Below are 23,193 nucleotides of genomic sequence, written 5' to 3' on the forward strand. Positions count from 1 at the left end.
GGAGGCCGGAGGGGGGAGGGGAGGAGTGGGTCACCAGGCCCTGCTTCCCTGGCATCGGAAGGTAGCTCCAGCTCCTAGCTCCGGCCTCGTTTCCTCGGTGTTTGAGACAGCTCTTAGCCTGCTCTCAGGACCCACACTGCCCCACAATGGAGCCCATTGCAGTGTCCTCCTTACCAGAATGACCCGAGGACTCAGAGAAGCTCAGGTGTGAGCTGGGGAAGAGGACGCAGTGGCAACAGGCATCTCCGTCCTGGTTCTCAGCTCTGACCCTCAGACCAGGACACTGGCTCGGTGGCCTCCCTATGCCTGTTGGAGCAAAGTGGGGCAACAGTTCAGTGTAGCTGAGTGCTTACTGCGTGCAGGGCCCGGGCTAGGGCAGGCAGGGAGATCCGGGTGAGACTTGGAAGCTTATGGTTTATTTATTTTTTAAAGTGTTAAAATTTTTAAAAATATATATTTTATTGATTTTAGAGAAAGAGGGGAGAGCATCTTGTTTGATGCTTCTCCCACTCCCCTCTTTCTCATTTGAAACACGTTTAAAACTATGTAAGATGACAAGATTGCCTTAAAAAATGTAAAATGCCACAAGCAGGAAGGGAACGGTCCTCCATTCCTGAGCACCTCCTGTGTGGTCGGCCCCCTTCCATGCTTCCTCATGGCCCTGGGAGTGGAAATCAGAGTAAGAGTAGCTGCCATCTGTGGAGCATATACCCTATGCCAGACCCAGCCTAAGTGCTTTAATCCTTATAACACACGGAATATATATCTCCACTTTATGATGATAATACAGAATCAAAAAGGTTAAGTAACAAAACTAAGGCCTGGCGTAGGTGGTGGTGAGGCAGCTGAAACCCAGGCCGGTGAGGAGGAGCAGAGGTCCTGAAGGCATTCCGGGGAGTGGGAGCTGCAGGGGAAGGTTAGGGCACCAGGGAAGCGCTGGGCAATCAAAGCGCAGCAGGTGAGGCTGGGAAGTGGGTGGCACCCTATGGGGGCGGGGATACCAGGGTGGGGAAGTGGGGTGGGTTTGGCAGTGACGAGATCAGAGCTCTGCTCTGCTGGGCAGGCGGTTAACCTGGTGGGACTTGCAGGACTGGAGAAGACCTCATCAGGGAGGCTGTCCTTCTGCCAGGCACTGGGGAGCACTAATCTTTAGAGCCAAGGCCTTTCAGGCATCCTCAAACTACGGCCCGCGGGCCACATGCGGCCCGCCGAGGACATGTATCCGGCCCGCCGGTTGCCGCTGCCTGTCCTGCTTAGCAGCCGACGCGTCCCGGGCCCGCAGTGCGCATAGGAATTTGTTCATAGGTGTTTTTTTTAAAACTATGGTCCGGCCCTCCAACGGTCTGAGGGACAGTGAACTGGCCCCCTGTTTAAAAAGTTTGAGGACCCCTGCCTTAGACTCAGCAATCAGCGGGCTGGTCCCCTACTTTTGCAAGCGTTAAGGACTCTGAGGCCCACAGAAGGGATTTCCCACCATCACTCAGGAGAGAACCAGCAGGAGCATGCAGCCCAGCCCTCGGTGAGAGGCCGGTGCTCGGTGCTCGGGAAGATCTTGGGGCAGCTCCAGGGGGAGGATGTCAGAGATGGTCCCTGCTTCCTAGAGCCTATCCCCGCATGAGAAAGCAGTGGGTGGGTGGGATCAGCTTTGGCAGAGGAGAGAAGCAGCGCGAGCAGGACTGGTCCTTGGACATCTGATGGGAAACGAAGAGCTGCAACCAGACTGGGAGGGGCAGGAGGGGGCTTGTTGGGCCTTTACACTCTTGGAGGCCCTTTGGGGATGCGGGGAGAGACCTGGGACTGAGGGCTGGTGCAGGGCTGTCACTGATGCTGCCCCGGACTCGTCCACTCATTCGTTCTTTCATGAATATTTATTGTCTACTTTGTGCCACACATTGTTCTAAGCCTTCAAGATAACTAACCTTAGCCCGGCCGGTGTGGCTCAGTGGTTGAGCATTGAGCTATGAACCAGGAAGTCATGGTTCAATCCCCCTCAGGGTACATGCCTGGGCGTGATGTGCAGGAGGCAGCCAGTCAATGATTCTCTCTCATCATGGGTGTTTCTATCTCTCTCCCTCCCCCTTCTTCTCTGAAATCAATACAAATATATTTTTTTAAAAAAAGAAGAGCCCCCTCCTCTCCACCCCCTCCTCTCCCTCATCCTGCAGGAGAGGGATTCGGGTCCCTGCCCTGTCAGTTTGGGTTGTATTTGTTCAAAGAGAAGTGGCAGTCAAAGCCCTACACTGCAAAGCAGAGGTGCTCCGCCCTTCACACACTCAGTCCCCCTTTCCCCCCAGCGAGGTTCAGGAAGAGGCGCCCGTGAGGCTGAGGCGTGGATGACTCAGCTGGTGGTAAACAGCCCTGGGAGGAGGCCGGCTCCAGGCCCTGGTGAGTCACTCCAGGGGGTGATTCCCACCCTGCCAGCTTCCTTGTTTCTCCAAGGCTCAGGGAGACCCCGGCCAGGCCTGCCCCTGGTGGCCACGCTCGCTCTCCTCAGCCCGGGCGGGCGGCCTGCTGTCTGTGCTGTGGGGGGCCAGTGGGAGTGTGGGCCAGGCAGGGCCCTGTCCCCCGCAGATTCATTAAACCACTGCTGGCCGAGGCAGCCTGGAGGGGCCCAGTCCTGGTCACACTTCAGGGCCGTCATTGGCTGGCAGGTCACCGTGGGCCATCATGGGGCCCCGTGAGATTTCACACTGCACACCTCCCAGGCCGTCAGGGCCACCCCAGCTGGCTTGCTCCCCTCTCCTGGTGCCCAGGGCTGGGTTAAACATTAGTGGGAGGTTATCAGTCGGGTTCGGGGAGGGAGAGGGTAGTTACACTTTCACCACGTCTGCTCTGCGGGAGCCACCCGGCCCCTGGCTGGACAATGCCTGTGGAGGAGTTTGTGGCCGGCTGGGTCTCCGGTGAGATATCTTTCTTCCTTCTGTCACGTCCCCCAATGGTGGGTCACTTCCTGGGGAAGGTAGGTGACACAGGAGGAGCTGAGGCCAAAGTCCTGGTTCCCCGGAGGGTCCGGGGCCAGCGGTCCCAGAGCCTGCTGGGAGTGGTCTGAGGGAAGAGGACAGGAAGGCACAGGTGGCAGGGTGATGTCCCAAGGCCATGCTGCCTGGCGCCTGCCAAGAGGGGGAGCCAAGGTGAGCGTCTCCCTGAGACACCCACAGCACCTGCACCTCGAGCCCCACTCTCCAAGTGTGGGGCTCAGAAAGAAGTTCACCTTTGACCTCACCTGCTGTCCCGTGTTCCCCTCTCGGCCTGTGCCCTCCCTGGCAATGAACTGAGGCCTGGACCCTGAGGCCTGCTGTGCTAGAGGCCCAGCTCAGCTTCTGGGGACACTTCTCTTAGGAGAAATGGAGGGACTTTCTGAACCTGCCTCCAGGGATGCGACCTCTCCCAAGGCTCCAGGACCAGCCTCTGCTGCAGAGAGCAAGACCAGGAGGCGGAGAGATGGCGGGGGACTGGACCCTCCGCCCCTGGGGCCAGCGAGACTCCCCTAAGGACGCCGGCTCCGCACTGCAGGCGGACAGGGCAGAGCGCCAGTGGGGCAGGGCCTGGACTGGTCTGGACCAAGGCCCCAAACTGGACAGCGGTTGTGAGTTGATGGAAGAAGGAAGGAAGGGAGGAAGGAAGAAAGGAAGGAAAGGAGGGAGGAAGGAGAAAAGCTAGCTGTCAGGGAGGCAGGAGCGATGGAGACCCCTCCAGAGTCATGGCTAGACACTGGGGTGTGGGCGCCCGGTGAGGACCCCATGTCTGTGGTTGGCTTCTCCCTTCTGCAAGTGTGCCCTCCGCCAAGGTTGGGGCTCCCTCCTGCTGTCCCCGGGTCCCGTCCAGCGCCTGGTGCGGAGGGCCCACGGGGCCAGCGGGGTTTCTGTGGAGCCTGTGGAAGGCCCTGCCCTCCCTCCTGCCTGAACCCCTCTTTCCTCTCAGCGCAGACTTGCTCCCTCAGCCTGGCGCTTGGGCCTCACTTATAGCACCTTCTTGTCACTACAGGAGCACTGGGCTTGGTGCTGGGACACCCCTTCGACACCGTGAAGGTGAGTGTAGGGGAGGCGCCCGAGGAAGGAAAGATGTCACCTGAACCAAAGGGCAGGACGCCCGAGGGCAGGGCCTGGCTGACAGGCTCCTTCCTGTCTCTGCTGCCCCGCGGCGTCCTGCTCCCAGGGCAGAGGCCTGAGCTGGGCTGCCAGGCCCGGCCCGCCCGCCTGCTCTGTCCGCCCTTCCCGTCCAGGTGCGGCTGCAGACCCAGAGCACGTACCGAGGCATCATCGACTGTATGGTCAAGACGTACCGCCATGAGTCGGTGGGTGGCCTGCTTCTTTGGGGCTTTGGGGCGGGAGGCATCTGAGCGTCAGTACCAGCTTCCTCCTCCCAGGCAGGGCTCTGCCCTTGGGCCAAGGCTGGAGCTGCCGCTGGGGCTGGGTGGTAGCTCAGTGCCTCCGCGGGCTCCGCGTGGTTTCCAGCTGGAGGAGGCCTGGCCGGCGCTGGGAAGGGCAAAGGGGGGGCCCAGGCCCCCCACCTACCCACGTGCCGCCCCCCCTGCAGATCCTGGGCTTCTTCAAGGGGATGAGCTTCCCCATCGCCAGCATAGCCGTGGTCAACTCGGTCCTGTTCGGGGTCTACAGCAACGCCCTGCTGGTGCTCACGGCCACCTCCCACCACGAGCGGCGCCTCCAGCCGCCCAGCTACACGCACGTCTTCATAGCCGGCTGCACCGGGGGCTTCCTCCAGGTCAGGGCGGCAGGGGGCGTGCACATGCACATGCACATGCACACGCACACGCACATGCACACACACACGCACATGCACACACATGCACACATGCACGCGCACGCGCACACGCACACGCACATGCACATGCACACGCACGCACATGCACATGCACATGCACATGCACATGCACATGCACACACGAGGCAGAGGTGGCCAATTCGGTCTTTCCCCTCCCAGCCCCACCTGGTGACCCACAGCTGCAGACCACGGCTGCCCCCCTCGGAATGTGAGAGGCTGAGGGGAAGTGGGCAGCGCCTCCACCCCGCAGGCCCGGAGGGAGGGTGGAGAACAGCAGGGCCAGAAGCAGAGAGAGCTCAGTGGGGAGGGAGGGGGTGGTGCCAAGAGGACACCATAGAGTAGCCGGTGCCCCGCTCGGAGGTGGACAGGGCTTGCCCGCCTGCGGAGGGGTCTGCCAGCCTCAGAGCTGTGGGGAGCCCTCTCCCAAAGGTGAGCCCTGTCCTGACGTGGTCCTGGCTCCCCGCAGCCCTGCCCTGCTCAGCCCCTGTGCCTGCAGCCTGGGTGCTTGGGAGGTCTTGCTGGGAGGGGTCCCGGGTATCAACCATTCAGTAACCCCAACCATTTGTTTTTGGTCTTTGTTCTCAGCACTTAAGTACCTGGGCTTTTGAGGGGTGGGGTGGAGGGAAGAGGGGCCTCCAGGCACCAAGGGGAACCCCAGCTGAATGGGGGTTCTGCGCACAGAGGCAGAGGGGTGTGTGCCTGCCTCTGCCCCACACCCGGCCAGGCGCCTCAGGTGACCCTCTAGTTGGCCTCTGCCCTGAGGCTCCTGACAGACTCACAGGCAGAGGGCAAGTAAAAGAACAGTCAGCTGGCTCACTAAGGCGATTAATAATTCATGAGACCCCCAAAGGGCCTGCTTTTCTCCTACCCCTTCTTTGCAGGACGCATGCCTGCATATTTCCCACGCCCTGAGGCCTGGCACCCCCAGAAACAAGGAAGAGAACTGAGGCTCCAGGCCCAGCTCCTGAGCTAGCCTCCCCCCCGCTCCCCCTCTTTGGAAAGTAGAACAGATACAGCACTGGGGACTGGGGGTCGCGCTGGGGACTAGGTCCGGGGACTGACTGGAGCCGGCTTGCTGTGGAGCCTCTGACTTCCGTCTCGGAACAGAAAGTGTGTCTTGTGGGGAGGTGGGGCGACAGGGTGGGCAGGACGCTGGTTAGCACAGGGCAGACTGACAGCCTCTGCTGGGCACGAGGGTTGCTTTGGGCTGGCGAAGGCTGACTCTGTCCTGATGTCCCCACTGTCCCCGTTGGCACGGGATGGGGAGGGTGGCCCCTACCTGCCACCCTACCTTAGGCCCAGCCATCTCCTCAGCTCCCGGAGCCGAGGGCTCAGGAGCCTGCCCCCTGCAGAGGCGCTCAGCTGGCACTGCCAGTAGCTCGGGAGGGTGACATCAGGGCCCCTCTCACAGGGAGGATCCCCAGCCCACTGCCCTCTCGCAGGGGAGGAAGCCGGCCAGCCTGGCCCACCACCCTCTAAAGGTCACTGCCAGAGCCTACACCAGTCTCCTCTGCCGTCAGCCATCTCCAGGCTGAGAGACTGGGCTCCCACACCTTCCACAACACACACACCCCACATCTTATGTAGCCCCCAAATGCTGCGCTAACCTCCGTTCTGACCTCAGTTCTCTCCTAGCTGATCTCGACCTGGTTGACTATACCCCAGCCCCTCCCCCCAACCACCCTCCATGCCCTCCCAGCACCCTCCCTAGGTGCCAGTACCACCCTGAATCTGAGTCCCGGGTGCCTGAGCCAGTGATAAGAGCTCTAGGACCTGCAGATCTCACAGCCACCCATGTTCTGTTGGGCACCAGCAGCTGAGGGTGCGAGAGGCAGGAAGGGCTGGCCCAGCGCTTGCCCCCTCTGAGAGGTGTCCCCAGGAGGTGGGGGCGGGAGGCTCCCTGAAGCTGAGACCCCAACACTAACGCGGTGACCTACTGACCCCGGTGCGTGGGCGCAGACTGCACCCTTTCTTCAGACCCAGTCCCTGCTCAGCCCTGGATCTGGGCAGGACTCCCTGGCCCACGCCCAGCTTGGAGTATGAGAAGCGGAGCTTTGGCCGCAGGGGTCCTGTGGGAAGATGCCCTTTCCGCCTTGCTCTGCCTCCTTACAGAGCTGGCCCCGCCCCGGGCGCTCACACCTCTTTCCCTGCAGGCCTACTGCTTGGCCCCTTTCGACCTCATCAAAGTTCGGCTACAAAACCAGACAGAGCCAAGGGCCCGGCAGGGGAGCCCCCGACCCCGGTACCAGGGGCCCGTGCACTGCGCGGCCTCCATCTTCCAGGAGGAGGGGCCGCGGGGGCTGTTCCGGGGAGCCTGGGCTCTGACGCTTAGGGACACCCCCACACTGGGAATCTACTTCGTCACCTACGAATGGCTCTGTCGCCAATCCACACCAGATGGCCAGAACCCCAGTAAGTGAGGGGGTGTGAGAGGGTGGGGGGCAGAGAGGAGTGAGGTGGGGAGCTGGTCCAGCGAGGAGGATGGGGGAGGCAAGGGCAGGGGAGGGTGTTCCTCGGTCTGACCCTGCCCCCCGCTCCCTCCACCCCAGGCTCAACCACAGTGCTGGTGGCAGGGGGCTTTGCAGGCATCACCTCCTGGGTGACAGCCACCCCCTTGGACGTGATCAAGTCCCGGATGCAGATGGCCGGGCTGGAGCAGAGGGAGTACCAGGGGCTGCTGGACTGCATGGTGAGCAGCGCCCGGCAGGAAGGCCTGGGGGTCTTCTTCCGGGGCCTGACCATCAACAGTGCCCGCGCCTTCCCTGTCAACGCCGTCACCTTCCTCAGCTATGAGTACCTCCTCCACTCGTGGGGGTGAGGCCGCGCAGGCGCTGCCCGCAGCTCCCCAGGTGGGACGCAGCGCCACCCACCCGCCCAGGTTGGAGGCCGAGTTGAAAGCACCAGGTTGAGATTTCAATGCGAGAGTCTCAGCCTTCCTGTGGGGGCACCTCCCGGCCTGGAAGGTGCAGATGGGGCTGGGGAGGTGGTGAGGAGCAGGCCCCACCCCGGTCCTAATTCCTTCCTAGACATCTAAGCAGTGGTGCTGGGGACGCCGGCCCACCCTGTGACCTTACCCTCCAAGAGCTCTTGCCTCCACTGGATTCTAGGGCGGCGCCCTCAGCCGCCTCCCACCCCATCTCCTTTCCAACCTCCCCCCTGACTCAAGAGTGGCCCTCACATCTCCAGGCTGTCCACATCCTTCAGTGACTCCCATCCCCTCCAGGGAAACGCCCAAACTCCACCCCCTCCTGATGGGGCACCTCCCTCCACCAGCTTTCCTCTCCCTCGGCAGCTTCGGCAGCCTAGCCCGCCCCAGAACAAGCTGTGCCCCTCATCACCCCCAGCCTGGAAGGCTCAGTCCCTCCCGGCCAACACGGCATCGCCAAGGGGTGACTCCATCATCCCTCTGGCTGGGCCGCTCCCAGACCCAGGCTGAGCTCTGTCTCCTGGTCCCTCCTAGGCTCCCCAGGCTGGCTTTGGGGCCTGCAGATCCCCTGCCCACCTTGACCACAGCCCTACCTCTGTCCTGTGGCCGATTGACGTCCCAGCTTCCCCATTAAACTGGGACCTCCTCAAGGCAGGGGTCGCACATCTGATCATTTCCCAGCTCAGAGCCTGGTGCCCAGAGCAGCCGGGTACATGGCTGCTGAAGGGAGTGGCATTGCGCTCCGGGCCTCTGGCCTAACTCCAACCACCCCACTTGCTTCCTTGGTCCTGCCCCTGCCCCCGCCAGCCCCCCTCACTGAGAGCTTTGCCTACTGGGGTCAGCCCAGTGGAGTGTGCCAGCAGCAGGGGTGTCTACCTAGCCCGTTCCCATCCACGGCACAGGCTTTCTTTACTTACCTCCAGCCATTTCCTGCAAAGTGGGCGTGAAAACTGGCTGAGGGTTCATTTCACTGGCAATAAAGCTGAGCAGAGTGTGTACCCACTAATGTCCTGATCTGTCTGAGATCAACCTGGCCAACCTGGGCCCGCCTCGTGGAGACCTGAATGCCTGAATCCCTGCCCCTTCCCGTCCGCTGCCTAGAAAAACAAGCAAGCGCTCTACTCACCCTGCCAGGTGGCCTCGGCTCAGACAGCAGGGTAACTCGTCCCGGACTGCACGGCGGGTAGGTCGCATCACACACCTTGCCCGGATGCATCTGAGCCCCCGGCTCCAGAGCGGAGCTCGGTTACTCTGCTACCCTGCTCTCCCTGGGCACTGTGACAGTCTCCCATGAGTCACCTAAGTTCAAGTTCACCTGGTGGACCTGCCAGCATCAGCCCTGCCAGGGGCTTATCGGAGCTGTCCTTCACCAGATGGTGGGTCACAGACTGCAAGTCATTCTCCCTCCTTCCTTCGCCATGTCATGGCCACAGGGCGCGTGGCCACTGAGCCGGGCTGTGTCCCAACCTCCCTTGCAGCTCGGTGGGGCCTGTGCGTGGTTCTTGCTAGAGAAGTGGTGAGGCGGGCACATTGCCCCTCGCTTGCTTACAAGGCAGTCCCTCCCTGCCGGTGGCCCTGGAAGGACTGCTGAGGTGCAGGAGGCGCCCCTCTGGCCCGGAGCCAGGGCACTGCTTAGCCCTCATGCCGCCTCACAGTGGGTGAGGGCCTGCAGTTCCGCGGTCGGTGGTCCCAGTGTGGCCCGGGAGCAGTGGCATCGGACCTCCTGGAGACGGTTAGAACGACTCCCAGCCCCACCCGGGCCTGGCCGGCTCAGAAGCTGAGGCGGGGCTCAGGAGCCTGTGTGGGGAGAAGCTCTCCCGTGACTTTACACACGTAGCGGTGTCTGGCTGCTCTAACAGCAGACACGTGCTGCCCTTTTTTTTTTTTTTTTTAATATATTTTATTGATTTTTTACAGAGAGGAAGGAAGAGGGATAGAGAGTTAGAACATTGATGAGAGAGAAACATCGATCAGCTGCCTCCTGCACACCTCCTACTGGGGATGTGCCCGCAACCAAGTTACATGCCCTTGACCGGAATCGAACCCGGGACCCTTCAGTCCCCAGGCCGACGCTCTATCCACTGAGCCAAACCAGTTTTGGCTGCCCTTTCAAGTAAGGCAGTTGTGAGTGGGCGGGAGTGACCTGAACTCGTGCTGGCGGCCTCCACTCCCCACAGCCTCAGGAAGCCTCTTCCCGGCACGCAAAGGGGGTCTGCCTGAGCCAGCACGCTCCTTCCTGGGGCTGTTTCCCCCAAATCCCTGCCGACTGGTCGGCCGTGGGTCCAGCGGCCGTGCAGCGCCGGCGCAGTGCAGGGGTCTGGGCCTGGACCCGACAAGCAGGGACACCTGAGGGCAGTCTGAGGCTGGAAGGGAGCCAAGAGCATGGGGAGAGGCGGGGGCTCTTCTAACCCGGCAAGAGGGACAGGAGTTCCTGGCCGGTAGCGCAGGTGGTTAGAGCATCATCCCGTTACACCAGGTGGCGCGTTCGATCCCTGGTCAGGGCACATACAAGAGTCAACCAGTGAATGCATAAATAAGTGGAACAACCAAAGTCGATGCTTCTCTCTCTCCCTCCCTAAAAAATCAATAAGTACTTTTTAAAAAATTAAAAATAATAAAAAAAGAAGAAACAGCAGGTCAGGGTAGTCCTCTGAAGTTTGCCATCTCACAACATTACCAGTTAGCAAGAGAAGAAAATATTAAAACCCTCGTATGATTTTGTTAGAATGAAATCCTCTTTGGGGTGTTAATTTCACCCATAAGCCTGCCTTTGCACTTGTTTTCCTTCTCCGGTTCTCGCCAGAGGTATCTGGTGGGGGGGGGGGGGGGCTGGAGCTCCGTTGCTCTGAGCTCCTCATTGAGAGAACCAGAGAGTGGCAGGCCTCATGTGCCATGCTGCCCCTTCCACTGGCCCGGCAGGAGCTGCAGCTGGGCTGCAGAACAGAGCTGCAGTGAGTAGGTTAAGCGTAGCTGCAGTGAGGGAGGGTAAGCAGAGCTGCAGTGAGGGAGGGTAAGCAGAGCTGCAGGGAGGGAGGGTAAGCAGAGCTGCAGGGAGGGAGGGTAAGCAGAGCTGCAGTGAGGGAGAGAAGCATAGCTGCAGTGAGTAGGTTAAGCGTAGCTGCAGTGAGGGAGGGTAAGCAGAGCTGCAGTGAGGGAGGGTAAGCAGAGCTGCAGTGAGGGAGGGTAAGCAGAGCTGCAGGGAGGGAGGGTAAGCAGAGCTGCAGGGAGGGAGGGTAAGCAGAGCTGCAGTGAGGGAGGGAAGCATAGCTGCAGTGAGTAGGTTAAGCGTAGCTGCAGTGAGGGAGGGTAAGCAGAGCTGCAGTGAGGGAGGGTAAGCAGAGCTGCAGTGAGGGAGGGTAAGCAGAGCTGCAGGGAGGGAGGGTAAGCAGAGCTGCAGTGAGGGAGGGTAAGCAGAGCTGCAGTGAGGGAGGGTAAGCGTAGCTGCAGTGAGGGAGGGCAAGCAGAGCTGCAGTGAGGGAGGGCAAGCAGAGCTGCAGTGAGGGAGGGTAAGCAGAGCTGCAGTGAGGGAGGGTAAGCAGAGCTGCAGTGAGGGAGGGCAAGCATAGCTGCAGTGAGGGAGGGCAAGCAGAGCTGCAGTGAGGGAGGGCAAGCAGAGCTGCAGTGAGGGAGGGCAAGCAGAGCTGCAGTGAGGGAGGGCAAGCAGAGCTGCAGTGAGGGAGGGCAAGCAGAGCTGCAGTGAGGGAGGGCAAGCAGAGCTGCAGTGAGGGAGGGTAAGCAGAGCTGCAGTGAGGGAGGGTAAGCGTAGCTGCAGTGAGGGAGGGCAAGCAGAGCTGCAGTGAGGGAGGGCAAGCAGAGCTGCAGTGAGGGAGGGCAAGCAGAGCTGCAGTGAGGGAGGGCAAGCAGAGCTGCAGTGAGGGAGGGTAAGCAGAGCTGCAGTGAGGGAGGGTAAGCGTAGCTGCAGTGAGGGAGGGTAAGCAGAGCTGCAGTGAGGGAGGGCAAGCAGAGCTGCAGTGAGGGAGGGTAAGCAGAGCTGCAGTGAGGGAGGGTAAGCAGAGCTGCAGTGAGGGAGGGTAAGCAGAGCTGCAGTGAGGGAGGGTAAGTGTAGCTGCAGTGAGGGAGGGTAAGCAGAGCTGCAGGGAGGGAGGGTAAGCAGAGCTGCAGTGAGGGAGGGTAAGCAGAGCTGCAGTGAGGGAGGGTAAGCAGAGCTGCAGTGAGGGAGGGTAAGTGTAGCTGCAGTGAGGGAGGGTAAGCAGAGCTGCAGTGAGGGAGGGTAAGTGTAGCTGCAGTGAGGGAGGGTAAGTGTAGCTGCAGTGAGGGAGGGTAAGCAGAGCTGCAGTGAGGGAGAATAAGCAGAGCTGCAGTGAGGGAGGGAAGCATAGCTGCAGGGAGGGAGGGTAAGCAGAGCTGCAGTGAGGGAGAGTAAGCATAGCTGCAGTGAGGGAGGGTAAGCATAGCATGAGCAGGGAGAAAACTCACCACAGTATTGGAAAGGAGGGTGGAAAGACAAACAGAGTCAGGCAGGAAATGGCTGGAGATAGTTTTAAAAGCTAGATGTTTTCACATCAGCAGGGTCTCATAATATGCACATTAAATTCCTTCAGGAATTAACAGATGTTATTAGAGATCATCATTATTCCTTTTTAGATTAATATGTTTTTATTGATTTCAGAGAGAAGAAGGAAGAGAGATGGAAACATCAGTGATGAGAGAGAATCACTGATTGGCTGCCTCCTCACACCTCTCTCCGGGGATCGAGTCCCAGGGACCTCCTGGTTCATGGGTCAATGCTCAACCACTGAGCCACGCCAGCTGGGCGGTCATCATTATTCTTGAGACTCATTTAGGTAGAAGGAATCCCTAAGAACTATGACATAGTCAATGAACTGCTTTGAGGCTGAAAATGGGGGTGATGTCTGAGGGACGCATGTAAAGGGCTTATAACTTGGGCAAACACGTAGGAGAAATCACAGGAGACTAACTTATGTGTATCGTGACAATAAGGCTACATGTGCAGGTGAATGGGGGAATGACAGGGTGAGGATGGTTCTGGTATAAATTACTATTGCCAGACTCACTGAACAGCAGAGTTTAGCTTTAGTTTCTTTAAGGGGAGTCACTCTTAGCCTGGCCGACATGGCTCAGGGTTGAGTGTCGACCTATGAATGAGGTCATGGTTTGATCCCCAATCAGGACTCATGCCCTGGTTGTGGGCTTGGTCCCCAGTAGGGGGCATGCAGGAGGCAGCCAATCAGTGATTCTCTCTCATCATTGATGTTTCTATCTCTCTCTCCCTTTCCCTTCCTCTCTGAAATCAATAAAAATACATTTTTTTAAAAAAGAGGAGTCACTCTTAATTGGTGTCTCCAGTCTGACCACTGTCCTGAGCTCCAGGCACACACTGCCACCTCTGGTCACAGATCCTTGAGCATCCATCCACCTGTTCCTGCTGCCGTGCTCCGTGGCAGAGGTAAGCCTTCAGGCCACACATCTCAAAGAAGCTCTCCCTCCCCTCTCCTCCTGCTTCAAAGGAGTCTCCAACTCTTGTTAACCTGAAGTTTCCTAGGACTCACTCCCTTCCTTCCAATCCTAACACAGGCATATTTCAGGAATACTGTGGGCTTGGTTCCAGACCTTTGAAATACAGCGAATATTGCAATACAGCAAGTCACATGAGGTTTTTGGTTTCCCAGTGCATACCAAAGTTATTTTTGCATAACACTGTAGTCTATTGTGTGCAATAGCATTATGCTTAAAAAACCAATGCACATACCATAATTTAAAAACACCTTATTGATCCCACCACTGCCACCAAAAAACGCCCCAAAAAACCTTATTGCTAAAAAAATGCTATCATCTGAGCCTTCAGCAAGTCATAATCTTTTTGCTGGTGGAGGGTCCTACCTTCAATTTGTAAGAAGTGCAACGTCTGTGAAGGGCAATAAAGCATGGTGTGCCTGTACTACAGCCCTGGTCCTGTCCTGAGTCTGGACAGTAACTCAACTTTTTCAAATGCCGTTCTGATAAAGTTACCCTACTCCTTTATTTTTTTTAAAATATATTTTATTGATTTTTTACAGAGAGGAAGGGAGAGGGATAGAGAGTTAGAAACATTGATCAGCTGCCTCCTGTACACTCCCTACTGGGGATGTGCCCACAACCAAGGTACATGCCCTTGACTGGAATCAAACCTGGGACCCTTGAGTCCGCAGGCCAACACTCTATCCACTGAGCCAAACCGGTTAGGGCCACCCTACTCCTTTTGTCCCCCTTGATAGCTTCCTGTTATTCTGAGGAGTCTGAGCTCCTTCCACAGTCTACAAGGCTTGCTCTGAGCATTCGCCTTCTCTCGGTTGCTTAGCTTACAATGATCTTGAGGTTTTCCGGAGATGAAGTGCAACCGATTAAAAAAATTCCCACAGCAAAAATTACCAGACCCACAGGGAAAAAATTCCCACAGCAAAAATTACCAGACCCACAGGGGAAAAATTCCCACAGCAAAAATTACCAGACCCACAGGGGAAAAATTCCCACAACAAAAATGTCCAGACCCACAGGGAAAAAAGCCACCATCGAATTAAAGCATCAGTACAAAACACACACAACAGATTTAGCTGTCTGTCCTTCCATTCTGTAATCATATACTTTCATTTGTGTGACTCTTTGATTATAACTGTCTCTTCTCTAAACTACGAGCTCCATGAAGCAGTGACTTTGACTCTAGGTGGCATACAGAGGTGCTCAATAAATAATTTTGAACAGTGAATGAATGAATGAAGAAAAGTATTCTTCCCGACTTCCCTCTGTCAGGCCAGTGCTCTAGACTTTATGTGGATCCCGCCCATCATTAAGCAGCTAGACTCCAGACCCAATACAACAAACATAATTTAAGAACCATTACTAACTTTGCCAATAGTGAGGGAACTTCCCAAGGACCCCTTCAAACAGCAGAGTGAGTGTAAACCAGGTTGTCTCCAAAGCTGCCCTTGGGGCAAACGCTAATGCCATGACCTTGAAGATTAAAGAACCACACAGAAGACTACGTAGACCGTGAGTCCCAGCTGAAGCCAAGTCTCATAAATTAAGTCAAGATCTGGAAGGGGCTACACTTTTAGCAAAAGCAGAGACCAGAAAACTTCCACCCACCAGTAAAGGGGACCTACAAAGAAATATGCCTCTGTGTGTGGTGGGAAAAAATTAAGGATAAGATCAGCTCCCCGGTGGACCAGGAACCGACCACACGCCTGTTCGTTCACCTTATGGTACTTCGGGTCTGGGACACCTTCCTCCCAGAAATTAATTTATCGTGGTGTCAGCGCCCCCTTGTGCCTTGTGGGAGCAACTACAATTTTCTTTTCGAAAGGCGAGCAGCCTAAATCAGGATCTTGAGGTTTTCCTGAGACAAAGTGCAACCAATGAAAAAAATTCCCACAATAAAAATTACCAGACCCACAGGGGAAAAAGCCACCATGAATTAAAGCACCAGTACAAAAAACCCACAACAGATTTAGCCCCCCAAGCATTTCAGATATTAGGTTTATCAGATACAGAATGTAAAGTAACCATGCATAGAATATTTAAATGCATAAAAAGAATTAAAAGAAAGACAGTATAAAAATTATTATGGATATTTGAAAAAAAAACACCCCAAGAACTGTCACAGCGGAAGAGAACTGAAGGCAGATGGGAAGGAATTCGAGCACAAAGCAGAGATATAAGAAGACGGGGACCCATCTTTCTGCCTCTGGGCTCTGCATGCAGTCCATCGTCTTCTCAAGACGGATGATGACAATGCAGAGTGTTTAAAATAGTGCCTGCATACTCCCAACAATACAGATAAATAAAATAAAATAGTGCCTGGCAAGTAGAAAACACTTTATAAATACCAATTTGGCCCTAACCGGTTTGGCTCAGTGGATAGAGCATCGGCCTTCGGACTGAAAGGTCCCAGGTTCAATTCCGTTCAAGGGCATGTACCTTGGTTGTGGGCACATCCCCAGTAGGGGGTGTGCAGGAGGCAGCTGATCAATGTTTCTCTCTCATCGATGTTTCTAGCTCTCTATCCATCTCCCTCCTCTCTGTAAAAAATCAACAAAATATATTTTTAAAAAAAATCAATTTGTTTAAGCCACATGACTGACCTGTATGTCGGTCACTTGCTATCTCTCCCTCTAGGAACAGGGACTGTGGCTTATTCACCTTTGCCCTGGAGTCTTGTATGCCTTCTGAACATAGAGGGTGTCCATTACAGGCTTGTAAAGGAACTCAAATAATGTACATAATGTTTTTTGCCACCCCTTACTTTGCATGTGGCAGTACCTGCAAAATGGAACAGGACTGCCTTGACCTTGATTTTTAAAAACTTGATCTGCTGGAAATAGTCCTCTTCGGCTCCTCTCACCCTTCATACCCGATGCTCTATCCATGAGGAAGTCCCACCAACTCAGCAGCTTCCTCACTGGGTGTTCTGGCTTCCACTTTTGCTCCCCCCCTTCCCATGTTTTTCACACCGCAACTAGAATTAGGTTTTTTAAAATATAAAATATATCATGGTCTTCCTTTGTCTCAATCTCTCTCTACCCCCAAACTAACATTTCCTGTCTATTTAGAATAAAATGTAAATACTGTTGGCTCAAAGGCCCTGCCCACCTCTCCACCCTCCTCCTATTCGCCCTTTCTCTCTTGCAGCCACGGAGCTGTCTTCCTGCTTCTTAAACCTGTTGAGCTGTTTCTGGCCTCCGATGTGCGTACCTGCTATTCCCTCTGCAGAGGACACTCTTCCTTCGGAGCAGGGAGTGTTTCCTTGTTATCTTTTACGGCTTGGCCCAAACGTCACTTCCCCGACTCACCTCTCACAGCCGCTCTCCGTGGCATCTTCTTTATTTTCACTGGCACACACCCCCATTTAAAATCCCTGTGCTTATTCGTTTGCCTGCATCTTTATCTCCCTCCACCGGAAAGTAAGGGGTCCGCTCTGTCTTGTTCAGCACGAGCTTGGGGTCCTAGAACAGGGCCTGCCCCACAAGCAAGGCATTCCACAAGCACTAGCTTGAATGAGCCACCAATGTTGCCTACAGATAGGCAAGGCGTGATATGTGATCTCAGTGCCAGAAAGGGAGAGGCGACTTGTGGCTTTAAAAAAAAAGCTCTGGAGCCCTGGCCAGTTTGGCCCAGTGGATAGAGCATAGGCCTGCGGACTGAAGGGTCCCAGGTTCGATTCTGGCCAAGGGCACATGCCTGGGTTGCGGGCTCCATCCCCAGTAAGGGGCGTGCAGGAGGCGGCCAATCTGTGATTCTCTGTCATCATTGATGTTTCTATCTCTATCTCCCTCTTCCTTCCTCTCTGAAATCAATAAAGAAATATATTAAAAAAAAAAAAAAAAGCTCTGGGAAGAAGTCAGCACTAAAACGCTGTGACATGATCCTGCTCATGTAAGAGGGAAATGACACCCAGGAACAGAGAGCTAACCTACCCCCTCTCTGGTGCTTTGGTCGGGTCTTCAGAGGCCGTATACTTTTGGTTTTAACGTTTAAAAAGGTATGTCAGAACGGGGATGATTTCAGAAAAAGGACAATTTAAATGAATACAGGGTAGAAAAAAAATAGAATCTGTGAGGAAAGGCTAAATGATCTGAGAACTTATGCTAGAGAAGGAAGGCCAGCAGGTGGCTTCGGAACTGTTTAAAAGTGAGTCTCGTCATTGTCCAGCTGCCGGGTGTTGTGGTCAATTAGGAAGAGTCACGCGGGAAGAATCAATCAGCCTTTATTCACTTCCGGTGACAGTGCAAGCAAGCGGCAGAGGCGCCACCTCCCCAGTGTCCCGTTTCCCCCAGGGGAACCGCACCAGGCGAGGGTCAAACGAGATGCCAGGCCGACCAGGATTGTCTCCCTGTCAGGAGCCCCCTGAATAAAAGGCTCCCGCCTCTTTATGGACCGTGGACGGGGAAGGGAGAGAAGGGCTGGGAATGAAAGGCAGCGGCCAACGTGGAGAAAGTGTCTCAGCAGAGGCCCCTGGGAAGTACCTGGGCTGCGGCCTCTGAGGAGGAGCCTGGGCTATGAATGCAGCTATAAACGGGGCTGCCCTGGGTGGCCTGAGTCCTGACTGCAAGACCCTCCACAAAACTGCACGCACAGTTGTGACTGCCTGTGGTCAGCCTCAGCACGTAGGATTTCGGCCTGGAGCGGGACTTCTCACCAGTCAGTCTGTCTGCGTTAAAGCCACATCCTTTCCAGGTAACAGCATCCTCTTGCCAGCTTACTCTCACCATCTGGCTCAGGCTTCACCATCTGGACCAGTCAGTCCCTCTGCCTCTGGGTCTCACACATCTTTGACCCACCTTCCATGTCTGTTTTCTAGAACCCCACAAATGACCTGTCCATTTCTAACTGAAAGCATTTGGGGTGCCCCACCATTAAGCCTGGTGGGCTAATTGCCCCTCCTGCTCTTGGGGTCCCCCCGTGGCTCTGGTGGGAATGCCTGACTCCGTGCCCCCGCCCCTTGGCCTGGAATATCCTCCCCATTCCTGTCTGTCCTTCCAGCTACAGCTCAGCACTCACCTCCTCCGGGAGTCCCCCAGGCTCTACAGGGCCACAGCACTTTGCACATAATCACACTCCACTGCCACTGTCTGCTAGGCCCTGCCCAGCAGGGACATCATCTTTGCGACCTTGTCACACAGGCCTTGCTGAAGAGATGTTGTGAAATGATCAAATGAATGACAGAAAAAGAAAGAAAAAAAAAGAACCGACGACTATTCCAAGTTCTGGCTCCTTTCTGTATCCCTAGGAAGTCCCTAGCCTGCCTCCCTCCTTCCTCACATCACCTCCCCTCCCGCAATCTGAGAGTGAAGTTAGCAGAGCAGCAGGAAGTGCGGGGCAATTCTTGGCATCTGTCTGCTAGCTGAGGAGTCCCCATGCCCAGGGGGCCTTCCGGCTGGAGGAAGAGGGCCCCTGTGGTCATCTGCAGACAGCTCCAGAGCTGTGTGGTGGCAACCCTCAGCAACCGAGTTAAAAATCAGAGTTGAGCCCTGGCCAGTGGCTCAGTTGGTTGGAACATCGTCCTATCCATACATCAAAAGGTTTTGAGTTCGATTCCCCATCAGGAAACATACGTAGGTTGCAAGTTTGATCCCCAGTCAGGGCGAGTACAGAAGGCAACAGATCAATGTTCCTCTCTCACATCAATGTTACTCTCAAATCAATAAACTTATCCTCAGGTGAGGATTAAAATAAAAATCCGAGTTCAAAGTTTCCATCCTTCTCCCCTGAAAATTACACCCTGGCCTCTTTCCTCATCAAAAACTTTATTTTCAGAAGCAGAACTGTTTTTAACACAGAGAGTTCAAGGCATCGGCCTGTCTGTAAAGCCCAAATTCCACCTTCCCTAGTCCCAGCCTCCCTAGCGGTTCAGAAACTACCTCGCCTAGCTTCACGCCCCTAATGCCGCCCCCGGGTCCCTCTTCTCTGAGCTTGGACTTGGTCTCCCAACTTGTCTTCCTTGTACACCTTTCACAAAAGCTCCATTTCCATGGGAAACAGACCAGCCTGCCATCTGCCTTCTGGGAGGGCGTTTCCATGGGAAACAGGAGAGGAAGGGGCTCTGGGGAGCAGCAGGGGCCCTTCACAGGCAGCAGAGCCGCTCCACCTCCTCCTCGCAGGCATAGAATTTCTCAAAGAGCTCAGGGGAGGTGCCATTGCACTCAAACCACCTCCTCAGCGTGCCCAGGGCCCGGAGAGCGTCGGCTTTGGTGGGCAGGGGCTCGAAGCTGTCCCCACCAGGCCCCTCCTCTGTAGTGTCCACCTCCTCTTTGCACACTCCAGATATGGGCTCCTCACCCTCCAGGTCCACAAAGCGGGAGAACTCCTCGAGGCTCAGGCCGCAGGGGACTGGTGGCATCTCAGAGGCTTTGTCCAGGGACAGGGGCATTTTGCAGGGAGCCAGCCCTTCCTGAATGAAGCTGCTTACAATGGACTGGGGAGGTACCTTGGCCCAGGCAGCCGCCACCATGTGCAGAGTGTCCAGCACTGTGATGCCTGCCCCAGCCTCAGCCAGCGATGTGCCAGCCCTCTCGCTCTGGACAGCTGTCAGCTTGCCCAACAGACGGTGCCGGTAATGGGCCTTAAAGGCCCGGACCACAGAGTTGGGCAGGGAACGTGTGGTGCTAGTGGTAGAAGGAGGCAGGAGCCTCACATGGCAGAGCCCAGACAGGCCTGCCAACTTCTCCGCCATTGGGGCAGCCAGCAGCAAGGCCACCTGTCGGCCCTGCCTCCCCATGTCCCGGTCAAACTGTGCCAACCACTCTGACCAGGGGATGCCCAGGCCAGGGTGGTAGGAGGCAGGAAGAGCCTCACTGCTGACCCCAAAGAAGCACCTTGGTGCAGCTTGGAGCCCACTGACCAGTACCCGTCGCTTCTCTGTGCCCCTGGTGTTGGCACACAGCAGCACCTGTACTTGATCACCTGTGCCCACTCTGCCAGGCACTGCCCGATACAGCAAGGGCACTTCAGCACAGCCAAAAACATCCTCTGGGGAGAAGTCTTGAAGGGAAAGAGGCAGCTGGGTCTGGGACGTGAGGCCTGAAGGAGGTGGCTCAGGGGGAAACGGAGGTGCGAGTACATGGCGGGCCCCAAAGCCCACATTGTTTCGGCGTTTCCAGCGGACCAGCCAGCCGATGCTGGGCACAAAATCCTGGCCCATGATGTCGGCCAGCTCCTTGGCTTTGTGGAGCAGCATGGGCCCCGTCACGTCCCAGGCCTTGGCCCGGGCAATGTGGTACCAGCAGAGCAGAGCCTCGTCGATGCTGCTGTACTTGGACTCGCGCTTGCGCTTGCGCTCCCTGTTGGCTGTGCCGCTGCACCAGTCTGCCAGCAGCTTCTCCTTATTCTTGCAGATGCGTGAGATCTGGGGCTGAGAGACCTGGAAGCGCCGGGCCACCTCCGACTGGGACATCTTGGACTCATCCAGGAGTTCCAGCACCTGGATCTTCTCAGCCAGGGATAGGGCATGTAGCTTCTTCTTGCTGCTCAACTCCATGGCTTCTCCGGGGCACCTGTGGGGGAGAAAATTGGGCCATCCGGGAAAGGGTGAGAGGGTACACTGGGAAGGAGGTGTGAGGGCTGGGCTGAAAGAGGAAGGGAAATGGCTAGGCTGAGTGAGTGGTGGGCTGGGCACTGATCCGGAGGAATGCCAGAACACAGCTGGGGAGGGGGTGGCTCAATGGTCAGGAGAGGGGAGTCTGGGCTGGGTTTGATATAATTGGGGGAGAAAGATGAATAGGGCCAAGGGAACAGCTGCAGAGACAACAAAGGAGTTTGGATGGAGAGAACATGGGGCTAGGGCTGAGTGGGGCAGTTGTAGGTCAGACAATCAGGGCTGGGGGAGGAATCCGGAGGAGGAAATGCGGGATGACGGCCTGGGCTGGATCTAGATAAGATCTTGGAAGAGGGGGTGGTGGAGTGGATGAACAGAGTTGAGGTGACAGGTGTACAGATGACAAAGAGAGAGAGCTGGATGGGGAAGAAGAAGCAAATCTAATTTGGTGCTGGGTCCCGAGGAGCTAGGCGGGGCGGGAGTCCGGTCTGGAAGTAAATGGGAGCACAAGGCCTAGAGGGCAGGTGCACAGACGACAAAGGGCAGGAGGGGTGATGAGGCCACGGGCAGCTCGAGGGGGCGGGGTGACACTAATAGGGGAGGTGGGGACTGGGAAGGGTATCTGGGCGCGGGCTCGAGCGTCCGAGACCTAGGCAGGCCGGGAGCAGGCTCCGCAACCTGGCCGGCCTCTTTCCCCCTCGATGCGGGGTCCGTCCTCCGGCCAGACCCGGGAGTTCCCCGCTGGGCCTCCCCGCCTCCCGCTCCGCACCCACCTCAGGCGCTCGTCCCGCGGCTCCCGCCCTGCCCCTGCCCGTATCCCGAGTCCCGGTCCGGGCGGCGACGGGAGAGTAGGGAGGGACTGGGGGTGCCACGACCCGGAGGGCGAAGAGGGCCGAGGGGCTGCGCGGCCAGCGAGCGGCGGGCGCGCGCACAGCAGGACCTCATGCGCGCCTCCCGTGCCGGGCTCTCCCGGCTGAGAAGACAGCTGTGCGGCCGCTCCGCTCCCACCCGCCGCAGCCCCGCCCCTGACCAATTAGATTGGCCCTCAGCGCCGACCGGTCCCGCCTCCGGCTAAGTCTCATTGGACGTCGCGGAAGTGGCGGTTCGTCGAGCCGTCTGGGGGGTGGGGCTTCCAGCGCGCGGTGGACAAGGCCGGATCCGCCGAGAGCCTTCGCGGCTCCTCCAGCAGCTGGGACCCGGCCTTCGGTGCCTGACGACCTCAGGGTAGCGTGGGGGCCGGAGAGCAGACTTGGTGTCTCAAGGCCTCCCTGGCCTCGGCTTCCTCATCTACCAAACAGGGCTAATGCCCCTCACGAAGTGGCTTGAGAAAATGGAAGCAAGCGTTTCACTAAAAGCCGTTACCATGGACAGCGCTAGCCTAAGTCGCAACCCGGCTACGGAGAAACTATTTGCCTAGCCAATTCTGATTTAGGGCGTGTAAGGACTAATTTTTACTAGTTTTGGTACCTGTTGGCAAGATTCAAGTTTCTAAACTCAAGATGTAATCATCATCCCTTCCTTAGTAACCTTCAGTTCTGCTTGGGCCTGTTCTATGCAATTAAATGTAGGTATCTTAATTTCACCTGCTTTCCAGCGCCTCTTCCTTCCCTCACAGCTCTGGCTGAAAGGCTGAGTCCCCATCTCTCCGCCTTTCTCATAGGCTTCCCTCCCCACCTCAATCCTGCCCCTATCCTTCCATGTCCCATCCTAAATAGAAGAGAATGACACAGGAAACCCATCTCCTGCAAACACTTTCCGAATTTCCTCACTAGTATGCCTGCTATACTAATAAGGTTTCCTTTTATTTTTCTTTTCAGATTTCTTTTCTGCCCCTTAGGCTGCTCAGCCACCAAGGATCATTGCTTTAGTCTCTCTACTCCTGGCCTACTTCTGTGTGAACGCGTGATGAGAGGCTGCATTCTTGTTCTAACACAATTTCCAGCCCAGAGCACCCTGCTTGCTTACTAACGGCAATGGCCCAGGCCACTATATTAGGTAACAGGGGCTTTCAGACTGTTCCAGAAAACCCTAAAGATACTTTGAGGGTTCATAACAGATTGATTCAAATCTTTAATTTTAATAAGATCCACTACGGAAGCTGTGTACATGCAAAGAAAACTGTGCACATAACCATGCCCAGGGGAAGGCTGCAGTCCTGCACTCCCAGCTGAGCTCACGCACACTGCACTCACATGAACCAACAGGCACGTGGCTGAGGTGCCTCTGCTCATGCTCATTACTCTTATGAAAAGCTTTCACGTGTCCCATCGTGAGGTCAATAGGTTTCCTGTGTCATTCTCTTATAAAGTTACATCATAAGCTTCTGGACCCCGTTTTAAGTATCTCAAATTGCAAGGTCAACTGTTACAAACCTGTCACCACTTGTGTATACAAGTTTAGCTGACTTTCCTCCAAATCAACCAAAATACAGAAGTAA

General features: G+C 56.3%; 2 protein-coding genes across 5 annotated transcripts; one reads left to right on the top strand and one right to left on the bottom strand.

Annotated features, from left to right (window-relative positions):
- Window positions 1–2,793: 2,793 nt before the first annotated feature.
- SLC25A45 (solute carrier family 25 member 45) lies at window positions 2,794–8,711 on the top strand. Of its 4 annotated transcripts, none has more exons than XM_080641331.1 (6): window positions 2,794–2,900; window positions 3,985–4,028; window positions 4,156–4,294; window positions 4,537–4,722; window positions 6,936–7,194; window positions 7,332–8,711. In XM_080641331.1, exons 3-6 carry the CDS (start codon window positions 4,268–4,270, stop codon window positions 7,598–7,600), a joined length of 741 nt encoding a protein of 246 aa, XP_080497457.1. In that variant the 5' UTR covers window positions 2,794–2,900; window positions 3,985–4,028; window positions 4,156–4,267; the 3' UTR covers window positions 7,601–8,711. The 4 variants fall into 4 exon arrangements, with proteins under 4 accessions (XP_080497457.1, XP_080497456.1, XP_080497459.1 ...); XM_080641330.1 differs by having other exon boundaries at window positions 2,819–2,900; window positions 4,223–4,294; XM_080641333.1 differs by having other exon boundaries at window positions 2,848–2,900; window positions 3,927–4,028; window positions 4,223–4,294.
- A 10,184-nt stretch (window positions 8,712–18,895) lies between these two features.
- TIGD3 (tigger transposable element derived 3) lies at window positions 18,896–21,607 on the bottom strand. Its single transcript, XM_080641341.1, has 2 exons — window positions 21,530–21,607; window positions 18,896–20,715 (listed from the first exon to the last, which is right to left on the bottom strand). Exon 2 carries the CDS (start codon window positions 20,697–20,699, stop codon window positions 19,287–19,289), a length of 1,413 nt encoding a protein of 470 aa, XP_080497467.1. The 5' UTR covers window positions 20,700–20,715; window positions 21,530–21,607; the 3' UTR covers window positions 18,896–19,286.
- Window positions 21,608–23,193: the final 1,586 nt, after the last annotated feature.

This window comes from Plecotus auritus (assembly GCF_963455305.1).
Source record: "Plecotus auritus genome assembly, chromosome: 9".
In the NCBI taxonomy this organism is placed as follows: Eukaryota; Metazoa; Chordata; class Mammalia; order Chiroptera; family Vespertilionidae; genus Plecotus; species Plecotus auritus.